The sequence below is a fragment of the Parasteatoda tepidariorum genome, chromosome X1 (assembly GCF_043381705.1).
Source record: "Parasteatoda tepidariorum isolate YZ-2023 chromosome X1, CAS_Ptep_4.0, whole genome shotgun sequence".
NCBI classification, from domain to species: Eukaryota; Metazoa; Arthropoda; class Arachnida; order Araneae; family Theridiidae; genus Parasteatoda; species Parasteatoda tepidariorum.
In genome coordinates this window covers 7,062,188-7,082,749 of record NC_092214.1, presented here as the reverse complement: position 1 = coordinate 7,082,749, position 20,562 = coordinate 7,062,188, and the positions used below count along the sequence as shown (strand labels likewise).

At 29.0% G+C, this 20,562-nt stretch overlaps 1 protein-coding gene across 1 annotated transcript in view; it reads left to right on the top strand.

Moving 5' to 3' along the window:
* LOC107446436 (peroxidase-like) overlaps positions 1–17,637 on the top strand; it is a 67,670-nt gene extending 50,033 nt beyond the window's left edge. Inside the window, exons 11-15 of the mRNA XM_016061083.3 lie at positions 4,326–4,453; positions 9,557–9,759; positions 10,985–11,154; positions 14,917–15,025; positions 17,114–17,637. Of these exons, the coding sequence (XP_015916569.2) occupies positions 4,326–4,453; positions 9,557–9,759; positions 10,985–11,154; positions 14,917–15,025; positions 17,114–17,192 (689 nt within the window). The 3' untranslated portion in view covers positions 17,193–17,637. The remainder of the gene's footprint in view (positions 1–4,325; positions 4,454–9,556; positions 9,760–10,984; positions 11,155–14,916; positions 15,026–17,113) is intronic.
* Positions 17,638–20,562: the final 2,925 nt, after the last annotated feature.

Genomic DNA, 20,562 nt, shown 5'->3' with positions numbered 1-20,562 from the left:
CTAAAAATTAAAATCAATAGATAAAATTTCTTTTTCGTGCAAATCCATAAAAAGTTTGATATTAAAATTATATTTGATTTTAAAATTATATTATACGATTATATTATAAAATTATATTATAATATTCTTCCGAATTTAAAAATAAATTAATCTCCATAACTTTCAAAATTAAAAATAATTAAATAAATAACAACAATTTTGCAAAAACATTAAAGAACATAAGAATATTATTCAATAAAAGTTTAGGTTACTTTGAATTTTCGATTTCCTAGAAATGTACTTTTAAATCGTTACTTTTTTTGTTCAGTACTTGTACTTTTACTTCTACTTTTTACTCGTTACTTTTTTTAAAAATACTTGTACTTTTTCTCGTTACTTTTAAAAAGCAACGTTGCCATATATGCATATATGCTTTGAAACTTTCTTACTTTGAGTAGTTAAGCAGTTACTTTGAGTTGATAGGTGAACCCTATATGTGAACATTACACTGCACAGTGGGACCAAAATCAATTTTTGTGGTCAACAAAGGAAAAAATGAAGTATTTGCAAGAATTACTTTTAACATGAATTTTTTTTTTTTTGTAAAATCTCCAAGGAATGTTCTAGCAAATTTTATTTCGCTATTTAATAAATAATAAGTACAATTAAATTCAAGTAAATTTAACCAAAAAATATTATATTACTTTCAACTTGATTGGATTAATTGATAATTTTTTCTAATTGGCAAATATTAGCAGCTAATTACTTTTGCTCGTAAATTACATTTGCCAAATATATGTAGATTGCTTTCTTTCGACCGGAGCAATGTGGGCCTTTTTTTTAATTTTTCAATATTCTTTAGGTTATATTATCTGAATTTTATTGCATTTATTATTTATTAAATGGCAAAATAAAGTTCATTTTCATATTCTTTAGATATTTTACTACAAAAAAGAGAAGAAAAAAAGAAAATTTTTTAAAAGTAACTCGTGAAAATACTTAAATTTCCCCATTTTTGACAGTGAAAATCAATCTTTGTTCCACTGTGAACCGGTAAATTTTCTATTTTGGAAAAAACTTAAAATGTGGATTTAAAGAATGACCATAGCTTGGCATGTTTTAGAAATTAGAAGTAGTTAAAAGAGCGTGTTTTAGAAAAGGAAAATGGCTTGATATGGGCGTTGAAGAAAATGAACATAACTTAAAATGCATATTAAAAAAAGTGAACACTTTAAATACCTTTAATAAATCTGGACGTCTCTTTTTTGATGGTGGATGACCAATTTCTTTTTAATTTTTTTTTTGTGGTGGAGAAAAGGTTTCCAACCGATCATTTGACATTTAAACGCCTCTCTTCAAATCAAAATTTACTCGCTTGATGATTTATCAACGTTTCACTAATTAAAAAATTATAAATGACAAATTTTCAAATGAACCATATATTTCCAATGGAGTTTTTAATTAAAATGCTAATCAGAGATGAGTAAAAAGTTAAATGATAATAATTATTAAATAAAATTTACTTATTTCTTATTTAATTATTACGCTAAATGAATAATAATTAATCAGTTTCACTTCACATCATAGAAAAGGCGAGCAGTTTGTCTGATGTTACCAAATCAAAAATGCGTGTTCTTTAACAATTCCTTCGCCGACAACTAGTGGTCCGTGGACCACCGTTTGGTGACCCCTGATCTTGCAGATGTTTGGTCCCTAAAATTTTCCGAACTCATTGATATGGCCCTATGACGCAAAAGATTGATGATTCCTAATCTGAAGCTTAATTTATCATTATAAAATAGGGAAGTTTTTTAGAAATAATAGATCATAATCTAGAACTGAAAGAGCATTTAAAATGAATAATTTTTTAATAGGAGTTTTCTAAGGAAACTAACACACCTGCTATTTATATTTATACTAGGGACAAATCTATCCTTTAAGCATTGTACATAGTACGATATGTAATGTTCTACCACTATAGAGTAGTTTGAATTAATATCTTTTGTAATCTTGCTAAAACAGGAAGAAACAACTATAAATTCTTTTAATAAGAACAGTAATAATTATGAAGAATTCAGTCAGAAAGAACTTGAGAATCTTTTTAATTTATGTTATGAAAAACTTTAAACAAGCACGACAAGCAAACCTTGAGAATCTGCTTAAGCCATGGTTTATTGGAATTACGATTTTCGAGTTCCTCGTGAAGAGACTTGAGACTTTGATATTATAGAAAGGGAGTCTGGAATTAGATCTCTATAGGACATAAAGCTCCCTTTTTTTCCAGGAGATCAGCCGCCTCGTTTCCCTGGATTCCACAGTGGGTCGGAATCCACTGGAGAGCCACTATGTTATTACTGGCAAACCATTTGAGGAGATTTGAGCAATTATCGATGGTTAAAGATCGAGAGCGGCTGAGAGCATTAATTGCTTGAAGTGCAGCCTTTTAGTCAGATAATATTGCAACTTTTGAGAAGGAGTCTTAACGCGGCCGAAGTTGTGCCAGGGCCTGGTAAATGGCGGCAATCTCGCCATCGAAAGCTGATCTATAAATGCCGGTGGGAGTATACAGGCAGAAAAGTTCACAGTAAACACCAGCACCAGCGTTAACACAATCACTCATTTTAGAACCGTCAGTATATACTCTCAACCATTCTTCCTCGGGTTAGAAGGATTCCGTTGTTTCGAAAGCTCTTAAAACTATATCACTAGTCTCCGCCTTTGAGGCATCCTTGATCAGATCAAGGCGGATAGAAAATCCCCTGTCAACAATGGGCTTGATGGGAGGTAAAAAATGTTCAATCTCAAAATTCAAATCTAACTTAGATATAACATCAGTAACTCCCTGCAGAAATGCCTTGTGTGTTTTCAAGTTTCTCTCACGGAATTCTGGTTCCACAAGGACAGACACCCGGGAGTTCTAATTATTCTCTCCCAGAGGAGGAGGGTTCTTTCCTGTTTAATCAACTTGAGAGGTCTGTTGTCCGTACTGAGTAACATACAGTCAATGGGCCTGCGTTATCAAACGCTTGGCCTGGTTTTGAAAAATATCAAGAAGGTTAAGAAGGCAAAAAAAGTAATAATAAAATAAAATAAAAAATCAACCATTATTTTATGCATTTAATATGTTGACGGGGTAATTGAATAATGGAGAATAAATTCTTAAAAGAAGCGTGAGAATGGATAAAACTTTATTGCAAGTACCCCATTTAAATTTCTGTACTTTTTAGAATTATATGGCTATATTTTTGAATTTTCTAATGCATGTTATGACAGTAGTTCAGGTTCTAATCACTTTTTATTGATCCTTAAAACTTATAAAACGCTTCCTGTGAACGCAAATAAATGGAATATTGATTTATATTTGACAATTATTTAGTGAAGGAGTTCGACACATTTAACGATAAAAAAAGTATTATTTGGCAATAACGATTAGAAAATTATAAAACAAGCTTTGTGGTGATGCTCAGCTTTGCCACGGGTATAGGCACATTTAGACGTTTTTGACATTATCGTAACAAATTATAAAATGATTGTGTTGAGAAATAGTTGTTGCCTTTTAATTTCAACTAAATACAACGCAATTTTTTTTATACTGAATGAGTAAACAAGATTATGTAGATGTAATTTTTGTTTTCGAAATTACTGAAATAGATTTTTTTTTAACAAAAATGCTTCATTCTTTTTGCTTTTAATAGTATATTCAGTAATAAAAATAATAAAAAGAAAATATTTTTGTTCGTTAATTTATTCTACCCTCTCACATTTATATTCTTACATCTTTGACTATATTCTTTGTAAATAGAATACTGCCGTGCAATTCAAAAAGTGATTCATTTTGGAGTTTGGAGTGGAGTTTTCTATTGCTAATGCTATAAACGCTAAAGTAGAATTTCAAAAAACTGATAAAACAAACTTTATTTTTCAAAAGATAATTTTATCTTAATATGTAGCTTAGCATACAAAAATACCAAGTGTATAAAAATCTCAATTATGAATTTTTTGTCGCTTACATTGGTTTTTCCATTGCATATGGCAGAATAGGCGTTTCAAAGTTATACGATTTCTCCACTCTCTACAGTTTTCTCCTTTCTGTTGCCATGGTTTCGCCAAATCTTGCTTTTTACTTGGGCAGTACGTTTTAGTAAGAAGTTGACTTATACTTGTGTAGGTGAAAAACAAGATTTTTCATAGAATGTTTTTAGGTAGAAGTACGAAGAGTGAGGAAATTGCGTTATCTTGAGACTAATATTCTGTTTACAAAAATGACAGTTGTTAGAAGTGACACATATATTAACATTCCTTGTACTATAAACATCTTGTAATATTTCCTTTCTTATGGATTCCAGATTCCATACGAGTGTCAACAGTCTTAAGACAACCTTTTAATCTCTACAAGCCTGGAATTGTGGACACATTTATTCATGGCCTCATAAATCAAAAAGCAAATGCTATGGATCCTGAAGTTACAACAGAAGTTAGATCATTTAAATACTAGTAAAATTTCATCAAAGAATCATTTAAATACAATTTTAGTTAGCTTTGTTTTAAGGATTTAGAGTTTGATAAAAATGTACATACAAATTACTTAAACAAATGTTTTACAATCTAAAATTTTACTTAATTAAGGATGTTTTAAATGATTGATGTATATATTTTAGTTAGTTTTTTGACACTTAATATTAATTAACAGTCCAACATTTCAAATTTTATTTACTTTAAGAAGTTTCAAATATTTTTAAGTATATTTTTTATTAATTTTTCGTTACGTTGTTTTAATCGGTAGTCCAAAATGCCAAATATTTTCCTATTTTAGAGCATAGTGAATGAAGCTTTTCTGTCGGTACTGATCACATAGTGCTTATGTGCGAAATGTTATAATTCCTTTTAATAAGTGCGTATGAGATATAATTAATTACATTTAAGAAATAGATGGTCTGCTATCACTATGAGGATGTCTTTTAAGCAATACAGTATTTTTTAAATTAATAGTATAAGTATTTCAAAGTAATAAAGTGCGTATGCAAGTATGTAAGTACTATAATAGTATTTTATAGTAATAGTAACTATGTATTAAATTTGTTTTTAGACAATCCATTCTCTGAAGATTAAATTTGTAAATTTTATTGATTGAAACTGTTGTAGGGAAGATCGACAACAATCAAAACAGGTGCTCAAAACAGACGACAAAAATTAAGCTATTTTCAAAAAAATTGATAATAGCCGGTAATCCATTAATACAGAAGAATTTCCACGACACAGCTGATGATTGTGTATATAACCTATTTCTGATGGATGCTGTTTGTGGTGGTCTTTCACTGTTTTTCAATTCAGTGATTTTGAAATTGAACCAGTTTTAAAAAAAAAATTAAAATTGATCATTTTTGGTAATTAACACGGATTCTTATATATGTCTTGCACATTTTTTCAATCATCATCATCAACATTGAATGAAAATTTAGACTTGTGGGGATCTTAAGAGATATAATTATTTTTCTATGACCAAAACAGAAAGACACATTTTTTTGGTTTCATTTATGTTAAAAGGTATAATATATATAACTTAACATTATGAGTAAAAAATATTGAGATTTATGTTGTTGTGGTACTATAAAAGAACTTTAAAATATTTTGTTTAAAACCTCTTTTTGTCTTTTGAATGACCAAAAACCAAAAACACCCTCCTAATTTTACGGGATGACAGTTTGCCTGGATCATTTATACTAGAATTTCAAAGGAATCCTTTTCTTGAACTCATTCTGTGGCATGGCATCCATTCCTCAAACTGTACAAAATCTTGTTTCTTCCTTTAAAATACATGCTTTTAATTATCTTTTTAATTTTAATTTTTACTGTTATTTTGAGGTAATAAATAAAATACCTTTAAATCTTTGTAAAGTTAAAGATCTTTTCAAATCTAATAGTGAAATAAAAGAAATACTAATAAAAGAAATCTAATGTAGATAATGTCTTAGTTCTCATAAAGTATTTGCAAAAAGCAATCTTTAATCTCGAGACTTTAATACATTCAAGTTATCAATGTTTTAAAAAAATTGTTTAGAGAATTTTAGAAACAAAAATGCATGAAGTTGAATTCCATGCCAACTGAAACCAGTAGTGAACTTTTAACGTTTAAGCAATATCCTTGTATTTGGTATCATTTTAGAGGAAATTCGTTGCAATTTATGAATTCAAAAGTCATTTTTTGGAGTTATGCATGATTATAGTAAACTTTATCATAAATAGAGAGCATTCATGATTTTGACTTATTCTACCAAAAAAAAACTGTCTATTTTAAAGACGAATAAGTTATTAAAAATATGACGATTTTGCATATAGTTTGATTTATATTGTAAAATGAATTGTTTTGAGTCTAATTAGGCAGTGACTACGGTCAAAAAAAATTTTCTTCTTATTTTTTAAGTCAAAAATGATCTCAAATATATACTGTCTCCTCTGTTACAATTGTTCTTTTAAGTTTATTTTATTCATCGCAAAAAAAAACTTTTTAACTTGATATTTCGGTTTTACATTAAAGTCTATTAGTACAATCATGTTATGTTATATTTTTGAAGAAAAAAACTAAAAATTTTAAAGTTTCTCATGTAACAGAGAGGACAAAACTGAATGTCCCCTCAGTTACGCAAAATTGATAAGTTGACGATCAAAAAGAAACTGTAGGAATGTATACAAGTGCTAATGTATCTTGATTCAACTAGTTTAAACCAGTTCCTCCACAGAGCACCCTTTTTTACAAAGCTGTGCCGTTCAGGTCGTTTTATTTAATAGTGTGTTTAGGTTATAGTTAAGTTTTTTAAAAGAGTAATCAATATGGGGAAAACAGCAGCAGAAAAACTGAGAGAATATAGAACCAAAATGTTCCAAAAAAGAAGGATATTTGTAAGAAGAAAGATAAAGAAAATATAATGAAAATTTATGATAACAGAAATATTTTGGAAAAAAAACCGTAACAGAGAAATAGATAAATTGGAAAAAAAAGAAGACAAAGGAAAAATAAAAAGGCACTGATACAAGCAGTAGAAATTCAGGAAGGATATTCTCTCTATAATATTCCTTAGGCATTGGAGAAAGTTATTAAAAAAGCAAACCGTGCATTGCCTGTATCTCCAAGAAAACGTTGTACTGTTCTATGCATACTCTGTAACCTAGCTACCAAAACAAAAGAAATAGCCTAGTAACAAAGTGTTCGATGAAACAAAAGAAAACTAAGTAAATTTCGACTCATCTGATAAACTTTCTCACCAGACTTCTGGTAGAGCTGAGTGCATGGCTGTCAAAGAAAATGGACAGAAAGTTCACAAAGCCAAATGTGCACCTAAATGGAAGCATATCAAGTATCAAAGCAGATGCATCCAAACATAAAAATTGGCAAATCTAAGTTTTGCTGTACTACGACCTATCCATTATTTATGCGTAGGTAAAACACCATATAAAATTTGTATGTGCTATTGACGAAAATGTGAATTTTCGATTAAAATCACAGTTGTTTGCTTAATTACAGAATATAGAAACTTGCGACAATCGCTCAATTGACTTTTTATTTTAAAACCGTCGTTGAACAGCCGACCCAAATTTGAGTTTACGGCTACCAATGTTCAACTCCGTAGCCTTGTAATTTTGAACCCAATCCAAAAGCAAAGGAAATTCCTCGATCAGTACCCTCAGAGGTATTGATTTGTTTTCGGAACTTGGAGGACTTTGGGATCTGACAAGTCCTCCATGTCCTATTTAAAGTACACCAGTCACCATTTAAAACACTGGGATTCTTTTGATGTCGCTATAGATAATTTTGCAAGTGTAAAAAGTTCTAGGAAAAAATTGGGTAGTTAATTTTGTTGCCCAAATAACTGAAATTGAGAAAGAAACAAACAATGCACTTGTGTTTTTTTTAAACAAGGGTGTGGTAAAATGAAAACTTTCAAATATAACTACAAAGATGTAGCACGGGTTTCAATTATAGCAGTGCTGCTAACTCCAACTTCAAATACCCGAAGAGTCACTCTTAACAAAGATATTTTCCTTTAACTTTTTGTCAATTTTGTAAGACGTCTCCTCCGTTACATTCCATGTCCTCTCTGTTACAATGCATTATTTGGACTTAAAAAAAGGGGGTTGGAATTTTAAAAGTCTTATAATAATTTATTTTACCTTGAAATGGGATAATTTAAAAGAAAATTACAGATAATGTTTAGGATGGTTCAAATCACAGAATTTAGCATAAATAACAGTGCATGTCAAAAATGTGGGATTTTATTTGTCCCCTCTGTTACTACTTTTAATTAACTTGCAAATTAATTATGAGGTTTTTTTATTATTTTATGCCTATTAATTAAACATTGCACCTTAAAGTAGCATATTCTAATAGAATTTTTGTTTTCAAAAATATTTAATATACTTTTTTGAATAAAATACTTGTGTGATTTCCCCTCTGTTACGCTTGGAATTCAATTGAAATGTCATTTGCAAATCCAAAAGGAAAAAAAANAAGAAGAGGATGGAAAAAAGGCATTTTTTAAAGCATTCTGATGACGAGCTTGTCTTCATCGATGAGAATTTTTTTTCTAGAAAAACCTCATAACTATCAAAATGATTGTTTGAGATCATTTCCAACTAAAGACTTACAACACAACAAAAAGTCGTTTCTTGATTTTAAAACGGCTTATGGGAACGGCTTTGGAACGCATTTTTCAAGCGGGAACAGCTTCCGTTGGTTTATTTCATTCGAGTTAAATCTTGTGCAAAAGACAGAAGAAAAAAAATTTGGAGAAGATTTTTTGCCGAATATTAAAACTCTATGAAGAAACGAATATTATTAGTATCAGTGAGATGGTGCTCTTTCACATACTACAGACGTGCGGCATAGACAATTCGACTGATTTTCTATCATAAGTACCTGAAGCTCAATGGATATTAATTTTTTGGATCATTATTATTAAAATTCAATGGTGGGGAATAAGCATATTTAGACCAATTTAAAAGTGCTGAAAAAGGAGTAAAGAAAGAAATTACTGTATGTTTTGCTTCATTACTTATGAAAAAATTAAAACCTGTAAAAAAGGAAAGGTGAAATCATATAAAGGCATTAGCTATGAGGATTTTGCACATAAAGTTGATTGCTGTATGTAACATCGAAATATTTTCAATTCAACCTTAAAAACTTATCTTTAAGTCTGTACGGTAACTTATTGTGCGGATTATAAAGATAGAAATAATAATAGATTTGTACATATACAACACGTTTTAACAGATATATAGTACGCTTTTACAGGTAATTCACTGGCGATATATTGGGCATTTTCGTTCATTAAATTATCTTAGGTAAAATTAATCCTTCCATAAATCAATCTTTATTTATTTTTTCGATCTTACTTTAAAGAGATATTTATGATTTTTGACATTGTATGAAAAGAAATCGGTTAAAATTGAATCAAAATCTGAATACAGCAATGGAAACAAGTTTTTAAAGATTTAACTTCCTAAATTTTTACCATCTAAAATATTTTATGAAATAATACATTATTTGATGAAACATGTTTAAAGCAATTTTTTTTCCATTAAGGTAACCAATCATCTCTTTGAAAAACCAGGTGATGGTTTTGGAATGGATTTGGCTGCTATAAATGTCGAAAGAGCTCGAGAACATGGTATTCCGGGTTACACTAAATACAGAGAATACTGCGGTATGCCCAAAATTAGGAGTTTTTGGGATTTAATCGGCATTTTGCCAAACAAAACTGTTCATCGTTATTCTCAGATTTACCGGTAAGTGTTTCCTCAAATTCTCACGTCAAATAGATATTTGCTTCTTATTATCATTCACTCATTTCTTCTCAAGATCATTATAAAGATTAGCATTCCTGCATGGAAAGATTTGGCTAATAAAAAAATCATTGTCTGTCGTATTCTGCAATAGTTAATTTATTTTTTCCCTACTCGAGATCATCATAAAGATTAACATACCTTCAGGAAAAGATTTTGCTAATAAAGAAATCCCTAATTTTTTCTATTGTATATTTTTTGAAATTGATATTGTAATTAAATATTGCATTATTTTAAAATAAAATATGGAAAACGTCAAGACTTAAGGGGGTGCTAAATCGGTATTTTGGAATATTTTTGATAGTGTTATTTTATATATACATATCCGGCTGCGTGAGTGAGATTAAAAAAATATATCCCCGATCGGAATTTCTGCATGACCCGGGCATATGGAGCAATTTCTCCAGCCCTGTCTGCGATAGTTAGAAAAACGATGAAAGGTCGGCAAGGATCTGATTTAACCAGCGGTAATTTAAAACAGCCATCACTGGTATTTGAACTGGGATCCCCTCAGAGGGAGACGAGTACTGTGTTCTCTGAGCCACCTCGGTTGTAGTGTTCCAGTAGGAAAAAAAGTTTAAATCTTAAATATTGAAATCATATTGAAGTGTAAAAATATTTCAAACTAGTGTGGTCCACTTTGTTACCATTTACAACTTAATTTACCAAAGATATATTTAAAGATAGACACACAACTTTATTTACTAAAGATCGAATTAAATCTAAAGAAAGATATAATATCAATTTGACAATAAAATTGAATAGTAGTTTTATTTGTGTGTTGTTCAACACCATAAAATAATTGCTGAAAAGTAAGAGCAAGTACTGTAAATAATCGTAAAATTATTTACGAAAAAGTGAAGCTGTCATGCAGTATGAGTACAGTGAAAAACTGTTTTGTCAACCAACAGCTTAAACCTTCAAATATACAGATAAAGTTGTTTGGAAAAAAACAAGCATTTTTTACAGTGTATTTTTCACAGAGGGACTTGAATAAACTTGCGTGCCTTATTTTGATTTCGATTGAAATTTGAAAAATAAATCTTGAAAAACTTAAATTGAACAATTTAAGTAGAGTGAACAAAATAGGATTGGTATGAAAATCTATTTACAAAATTGTAGAGTGTTAAACAAGTTTCAGAAAAATAATATATCATTCACATTGTAGACACGTAGAAGATATTGATTTATGGAGTGCTGCTATTTCTGAATATAATTTACCTGGAGCAGTTCTTGGTCCAACATTAAGTTGTCTTATAGCTGAACAGTTTGCAAACCTGAAAAGGGGAGATAGATTCTATTATGAAAATTCAGGCTGGCCTTCATCTTTTACTCCAGGTAACGTTTTACAATATTCATATTTTAAAATGCCTAATATCAATTTTGATTTTATGTAATCTTAATTTTTTAAAATAAAAATACATCTAACAATTCTCAAGTTGTACTTGAAATAAATGATTTGACAATAGACTAAAATAGTTATTTTAAATTGATTAAAGATATAGGGTGTTCAAACTGAAGGAATTGTTATTGAAATACAGAGGTACTATGCAAACACATTTTTTGACCTTTCTCAAAAAATACTTTGAGAATCATTTAATAAATTTAGAAAAGTTTATGTTATGTGATTTTTCTTACATATCAATGAAGTTTACAGCTTTTAGATGTTTGAAGGACCGACAGTAAATTACAAATGCAAAATAGTGCTTTTGAAAATCTTATTCCAAAAAATACAGCAGTTTGTAATTTATAACAGCTATTTTGGTTATTATATGCAATAATTACACAAAATTTCGTAAACTTAGCTTAAAGATTTATGGAACTATGGACATTTTCATTAAAAAAAAATTTTTTTTGATTTTTTGCTATTACTTTAAAATATACGCAATAAAATTACACAAAATTTTGGGGGTAATTTAAAATAAATTACAAAATTATTTCTTCAAAATTTGAAAAAAAAATTGTTAAAAGCTGTGCAAGGTATGAGTAATTAAAGTAATTCTTTCATACTACGCATGCGAGGGAAAAATTGAAGTTGTTACTATTTTTTTTTTTAAATTTTAGTGAATCGTATTTGGCAACTAATTCAAAAGTCCTATTTGAATATCTTTAAAACTTAAAAAGTTTCAAGTAATTTTTTAAGTAGTTTTCATGATTTTTTTTTCTTTTTTGAAAAAAAAAGGCTTTAAATGATAAGGGGTTATCCAAAAATATCATTTTGTCCTATTAAAAAAGACTTATTAAAAATGATACTGGCATTGTTGGTGGATCCTCACCCATAAGAAATATCTTTCGTTATTCACTCACATTTTGGTGCATGAGCGTTTATTATAAGGTATTATCATTTTTTTATTAACTTTTGTCAATGATGCAAAATACTATTTGTAGAAAACCCCTTATCATTTGGAGTTTTCTTTTAAAATGTACAAAAACTACTTGCAAAATTGCTTGAAACTTTTTAAATTTTTAAGATAATTTAATCTGACTTTCTTCATTAGTTTCTAAATCCGATTAACTACAAAATTATGAAGAAAAAGTTTTAAATTTTTTCTGCGCATGTGCAATATGAAAAACTACTTTAATTACTTGTAAATTACACATTTTTCAATGAATTGTTTTCAAATTTTAGAGCAAAAATTTTATAATTAATTTTATATTGCTCTGAAAATTTTGTTTAATTTTATTGAATAATTTTAGTTTTAATAAAAAAGCATAAGGCAAAAAAATAATTTTTTTAAATCAAAATGCCCATACCTCTATAAATATTTAAGCTAAGCTTTCCAAATTTTGTGCTGTTATTGCATGTAATCACCAAATTATTTGTTAAAAGTTACAAGTTAATTGCTACATTTTTTGACATAGAATGCTCAAAAACTTTATTTTCCGTTCGTAATTTATTGTCGGTCTCTCAAAGCTAAAAACTTTAAACTTCATTGATATGCGTGAGAAATCGCATGATCCAAACACTTTTGAAACTAATGATTCTTTAAGTATTTCTTGAGAAATATTAAATATGCATAGATATAGAAGTGTTTCCGTTATTTTGTCCACCCTTTGTAATTACCAGTTTCTTTATTCTAGCTTTTAATAGTTACTTTTGCATAGTATTTGGAACAGTTTTATGCAGTAGTTTCATATTATATCTCATTTTCATTAATAATTTGGATACCTTTCTGAAGAATAATAAATTACAAATTATCTAACCTAATAATTAATGTAACATTTATAGGTTTTCCATAATTGTCTCATATGTTACCTAAATATCTATTAAAATTATTGGAATATTATACAAATAGCTTGATATCAGGTAAAGACATTTTCCTTATTTTAAAACAAGCAAGTTCAGATGTGCCATTTTTAATCAATTTAAGTAAAAATAGCTTTTTTACTGAGCGTTTTTTTTTAAATATTGAATTTTTAATTCAAAATATTAATTTAGTTTATAACGAGAAAAAAAAAGCGCATCTATTTCCAGAAGAACTGAAAACCGTTTGATAATTTTATTTTCTATTTTAACTGTTCCTCGGGCCGGGCAAGGTTGACACAGGTCCCTTCAGTGGGTCTATAAATGAGTACCAAGCCTGCTTGGGAACCAGGGTTTCCGCTACGGTAGCTTTTTTCGCAAAATGCGAAAAGACCCCTCAAAANCAGAGCCCAAGGTCAAGAAAACTGAGATGGGCAACAGTAGGCCTTGGCTGTCGAGCCACTGAGTTTAGTTTATTTTAACTGTAAAATTTGTAATGATACTTCCCAGTCAACACGCATTGAAACATTATTGTTCATAGCAACTCATAAATATCAGTTTCTTTATGATTCATTAAATTCTTTCCTATTTTATGATCGTTATCTGTACTTTAGAAATGGATAATCTCTTTTTAAACATGACAATTCATTACTTATTAGGGTTTTAAGAAATGATTCATAAAATTGTTCAAGAAAAATTTTTAAGAATTGGAATTCCAAAAAAAGAAGAAAAAAAAACATTTTAAATCATTTGCAAGTGTGGGGGATAATTAGTAATCAAAAAGATTTCGTCAAAACCAGGATCATTGTATGTATTCGACTATCAGAGGCTCTTTTTTTTAGCAACATTACAAATACCAAAGGAATATAGATTTTTTTTCGTTGTATCGTAAAACCTAATATCGATGTTTGATTGTATTATTTGAATCATGTCCGAAATAGCACACATTACTAAGTCACAGTGAATAAAGGCCAGATTGAGCAAATATGAAAATTCTAAGGATTGTGAGAGGAAATAGATAAAGGTTGAAGGGCGGTTATTAGAAATACTTCCACGTTTAATTAAGCCCTCAAATATTTCAATGTTTTTATCCTATTCATTATCCATACTAGTAATTTGCTGGATTTTGATAACGTATTTTTTTCCTACATTAAATATTATTCTTTCTCATAACGTGTATACTTTAGGAATTGTATTTTTGACAAGGATTCTAAAAACACAAATTACAGTCATTACGGTAAGTAATTGGAAAGGCGATGTTTTTAATATTTTCATCACTACAATATTTTGCGTACATCGGTGCTATTAATGTGCTTTTTTTATGTTTTGTTTTTCTCCTAAAATGAATCTATGATTCGACTCTATCATTATATTTTCATTATATTTAACATCAGAATGCTATTCTGAAAAAACGGTCAATTATTTAAAATCATTTTTTAGATTTATTCATTTAGTAACAATTTTTAATTAGCTGAAATTAACTTTTTCTTAAAATACTTTATAGGAAAATTTCATTGTTTGCATGAAATTCAATTTAAAAATAAGTGCACGTCAAAGAAAAATAACTATTTTTTATAATATTTTCCTTTTAGTTTATTTTTTGCAATATTAAAAATATTATTATAAAATTTTTATGTCACCTTTTCCTTTTAAGTTTTTAGAAAGTGACCGAAGGAAAATTATTCGATTTTTTTATTATTTCATTGAAAAACATGTGGTTAAAGATTCGGTTATTTACCAGTACTCGCAATGCATGTTAAACTTCATAAATTTATGACATTTTCGTGTTTTTCAGTAGAATATTCTTGAACTGTCTTTTATTCAGAATAATTGCAATGAAATATTCTAACTTGCAGAGCAACTGACTGAGATTAGAAAAGTGAAAGTTGGCCGAATAGTCTGTGATAATTCAGATGATACTCTGACGATTCCTCTAAATACATACATGGTTGGAGATCCTGTTTTGTAAGTTTTTATTTATTTTTAATGCAATTATTATAAGTTATACGATAATAATTATAATAAAAGAAATAAAATAAAATACAGTCGAGCTTCGATTCCGCGTCTTTTGTTTTCCCGTATGTATTGTACCGAGAGCAGTGGCGCTGAACACTCCTACTTATATAGGTTTGGCTGCGGAATCCTGGAACATGATTCTAGACAATTCTCTTTAACTCCGTAAATAATAGTCATATCGCTCCGAAACTCGAATTTTGCAGAACTATGATTTGGCCGCTAAATTGATCCTCTAGTCTCCAAAATTATCGCCAAGTCGGCAAAAATTTCACCAAACCGAGTTTTCCATAAGAAATGCATTAGTCATAATTTTTTCTCTGAATTACGTTAGAATTACGCTTTTTTTACGAATTTTCTAATTGAAATGTTCATTAAAGGTTCGTCTGAAATATTTTGCCTACTAACAAAAACATTTACTAAATTATAAAGATTTTTACAAATTCGTAACAATATCGTATTCTTTTAACGGTCCCGACGCAAAGACTTAATCTTATAATGTTACTAGTACAAGTTTAGATCATTTTTGTAGCTAGCTGATTCCCGCGTTTATCGTTCAGAAATTCTACTAACATATAATAAAAATATGGAAGTTAATTTGTTTTAACACGAAAAACAGAAAATTTTGATGCTAGTTACAAAAATGTAAAGAAAATTGGGAATTTGTTACAGTTTGAGCAAAACGTCTCAAACAACAGGTTTGATGCGTCAGATGATGAAGATGTTGAAATTTGTGGCGTTGTTGGATTAAAAAATGGTGAGCTTGAGAAGTTCAAAATGATTCCGATGAAAACCGAACTGAATGTAATCAATTAGAACAAACATTTGCGGAAAGCCTTTAAAACATCGAGGAACTTTTTACTTTCACATGAACTTACGGAGAAAGAGCAACAATCTGTAACAAATGTCTAAAATTTATTGTCTGCATTTAGAAAAAATAGAACCGAAATTTCCAAATGTCTTAAGTAAGTAGATAAATTTGATCTTCCTTCTCCTGCATCCTAACTATTTTTGCAGGAAGCACATAATTTGTTCAATTAATTCAATTTTAGTATTTGATCAAGATTTAAGAGATATGTGCACTCTCACGTAGTATTCCATACGTAAATTCAGGGCAAGCTCTATACACTGTTTGAATTCTTATTCTAAAATTACTGAAAAATACCTGGTAGCAGTTTGTACATCCAATTAACAGTTAAGTTTGCGGTCAAGAACATTTTTTACCCTTACGGCTTTGAAACCGTTCACAACAAGCATGGTTAAAAAACCATGATTGCAAAAGTACTCAGTTTTTTTAACCATTTTCAATCAGCATGGTTTGAGAACCGTAAAATTAAATTTTACTGGACATTGGAGGTAGGTTGGGGTTCAGTTGTGTTTTGAACAGTGGGATCAATCGAACAATGGGGTTCGCTTTTATTAGCTTATTTGATTGTTTCACCTATCGTAAGAGAGGGGAAATACTATACTTTTTTGTGTCAAGCAAATTTATGGTGTTGCCATTTATGTGTGAATGAGAGTATCGTATTTTAATGGTCCAGAGTCACAAATTGGAGGATGTGGGACACTGTAAATTCTTCACATGTTGAAGGTAATGGAGGAAATATTGTTGTGTCAACGCTGGGTTTCGAACTCTCGTTCTATCGGTCAGGAGATTGACAGTTTTGCCCTCTCGGTATATATGTACCCAGTTGCTAGGAACTAAGTGGCTTCATTAGGTGGGCATAGTTGGTGAGATCAAATTCTGGTTGTTTAACCATATTAAATGAAAGTAGTTAATAAACGGTTTTTCTCACAGATAACAGTTTGAATACCATCCCATTTATGGTTATTTGACTGTTTTTTAATATGGTAAAATAACAATTAAATGAAATGCTATTTAACCAATTTTTTCCTAGAAATTTCTAACAGTGTAGAGCAACCAGGTTGTTAAGTGGTAGCTGCGCAATACAGTGAGTGTGGGATACTTCGTGACAAAGTCTCTTTCTGTTTTTACTGTATAATCAAAATACAAAAGAATTATGTTTGTGTTTTTCTTAGAAACCCATTTGTGGAATGTAATAGTCATCATTTTCCTCACATGGATTTAACGAAGTGGAGAGATACAAGTTATGAATAAATTGAAGATATTTATGTACATATTTCATGAGGTTATCCTCAAGCCAAGACTTTAAAGTGAAACAAACTTTTATATTTAAATACTTTACCAGCTATTTATTTTGTGTTGTCTCAATAATGTTTTACTTAAAAAGAATCAATTAAATTTCAATCGTGATAAAATTGAAAAAAAGAATGCTGCCAAATACTTTTCTAGTTACTACATGGGAGAAGTGGATAGATCCTGACTTTACAATTTTAACTCACGTAAGCAGAGAAAAACGATTACCTATATAGTTTGAAAAATTACCATTGTGCATGAATTATGATAAGAAAAAAATTGATATAATTATAAATTTTTACAGATATAGTTATTTTATACCTTGTATTTGTGTAGGTGTTCCGTTGCAATTGTTTTTGTATTGTAAAAGTTTCAAATATTTTTAGGAAATATTTCCAAGCCAAAATACATCAAAAATATATTTTTATTTTTGTAGTTTCAAGCTTCCCGTTTCAATAAATTGTTTATTTTCTTGTCGGTGAGCTGCTTTTTACAGAGTTAAAAAAATTCTTCATAAATGTCCATTTATTCTTAAGCTATATTTATAATATTTTGTTTTTAGTAGACTTTTTACAAATAAATATGAGAAAACAACGAAAATACATACTTCTTAAAAGTTGTTAATTAGTAAATTTCAACTTACTTATTCTAGTGCTTCCTTAATTATAAAAATCAATTCATTCAATTAGAGAAGTTAAGTTTTAAAAATGCGCGAGAATTTCTTGCTTTATTTAAGGCACCAAAAGCATTTCTTTAGAAAGTTTAAAATATTTATGGTATAATAACATTTACTTATGAAGTACCTATGCAAATCTTTATTTGTCACTACGTTATGGTAGTTGAGTTCAGACTTTTGACATCTTAATTAGCTAAAACACAACAGTATCTCTTAGCGTGTTCCTTAAAGTTGTACGTAAATGCAATTTTAGAATTAGTTTCTCAAACATTACAAAGCAGGGTTTGACAAGTTCTGACACTTGTGTACCAAACTTCATAAAAATTAAAATTGGTGATATAGTGAATGGTCAATACTGGTCAAATTTATTCATGCAGCAACTCTTTTGTCATATTTCTTTTTTTACACTCTTTTTTTTTGTATAGTACTTTATTTTTATTACTTTTGTGAATTTATGTCAATTATTTATGAATATTTGGCAATCTAAAGCCAGTGATCTCTATACAAATAACAGAAATCGAAGAAAATTTTAAAAATTGAAGGAGATCCATTCTTGTAAAATCCAATTCATTGATCCGAAAAAAATGAAAAGCCTTTTTAAAAAGAAATGGATTTTAATGTTTGAAAAGTTTCTCCGTCATAATATCATGAAAATTTAGGATTTATTCATTGATTTTTAAAATTTCTATCTACTTGAAAAAAATGTTCTTATAAAATCGATGTAAATATTGTTTAAAGTATTTTAGGTAAAAAAAAAATGTGAGTAAAAAACTTGATTTTTTTTTTTACTAATACGGTAGTCCAAGTATATAAAAAGTTCGATTTTTGCTGTGAAAAATAGAAAAAAAGAAATATTTTCAAATATTGCTTAAAAATGTTTCTTTTTTTAGTAAAATGTAAGAAATATGATACCGTCTGATTGGGTGACTTTGTGCAACGAGGGGTGACTTTGTGCAAACTGTCATTTTTTCAATTACTAACATTATAATAATTAAAAACAAAAATTTATTCATGATTTGTTATCTCAATTGATAAGACTTTTAAAGTTTAACCTACCTTCCTGGCCAAGGTAACTGGAACTTCTTCAACCAAACAGACTTTCCAGCCTCCGATTTTACGACGTTAAAAAATTTGAAACTGTTTGTAANCTCTATACAAATAACAGAAATCGAAGAAAATTTTAAAAATTGAAGGAGATCCATTCTTGTAAAATCCAATTCATTGATCCGAAAAAAATGAAAAGCCTTTTTAAAAAGAAATGGATTTTAATGTTTGAAAAGTTTCTCCGTCATAATATCATGAAAATTTAGGATTTATTCATTGATTTTTAAAATTTCTATCTACTTGAAAAAAATGCTCTTATAAAATCGATATAAATATTGTTTAAAGTATTTTAGGTAAAAAAAATGTGAGTAAAAAACTTGATTTTTTTTTTTACTGATACTGTAATCCAAGTATATAAAAAGTTCGATTTTTGCTGTGAAAAATAGGAAAAAAGAAATATTTTCAAATATTGCTTAAAAAATGTTTCTTTTTTTAGTAAAATGTAAGAAATATGATACCGTCAGATTGGGTGACTTTGTGCAACGAGGGGTGACTTTGTGCAAACTGTCATTCTTTCAATTACTAACATTATAATAATTAAAAACAAAAATTTATTCATGATTTGTTACCTCAATTGATAAGACTTTTAAAGTTTAACCTACCTTCCTGGCCAAGGTAACTAGAACTTCTTCAACCAAACAGACTTTCCAGCCTCCGATTTTACGACGTTAAAAAATTTGAAACTGTTTGTAACTTGAGCTCGCAATTTTTCGAGAACGATGATGTTTACATTGCCTGTTCTTGGTAAACCATTAGTTCGTTATGTTGACAACTCAAATCAGTTGATACCGAGCTTAAGAAAAATGCCCCTAGATGGCACGACGCAAAAATTGAAAAAAATGACAGTTTGCACAAAGTCACCCCATCTGACGGTAGTGAACTTTATTTTGATACTAAATAAATAATAAGTGCTATGAAATTTAGATAAAGTTAACCTAAAAAAATTCGCTACATTTTGGTTCACACTGTCAAGCTGGAGTAACTGTGCTTGTCATATGTTCACATAAAATTGCGGGGTATCTATCACTATTGTATAATTAGATCTAACAAAGTCTTCTCTAATTTTCATGATATTTATGCTAAATAATATCTATTCATTAAACGGCTATCGGACAGTAAAATGCTAAATAAAATCTCCACTCATCGGATTAACATTAGCGTGAGGCATAAAACATGTTGTCGATGAACGCGCAAAAAAAAATCAAATAATATTATTTTTCAAGAACAATGTTTAATGTTTTCATCGAAATGAGCATGTCTTTGAAGGAAATTCAGAACGGGGAATTTGGCTTAAATATTTACTTATTCATAATTTTTATAGTTGCTCGGCGATATTATTATTAAAATAATTATTTTTTCTGATATTTAGAAGAAAGTTGACTATCTTTCGTAGATTAATGTTTGGAGAGAATGTATTAACATGAACTTATGACGTTAATGAGCGAATTTTTCATCGCTTTTTAGTCCTTCGTGCCTTACATGGCTCATGTGCTCTTCATCTCGCATGATCAGGAATAATCCTAATTTGAATTATACTATCAAAAAAAATTT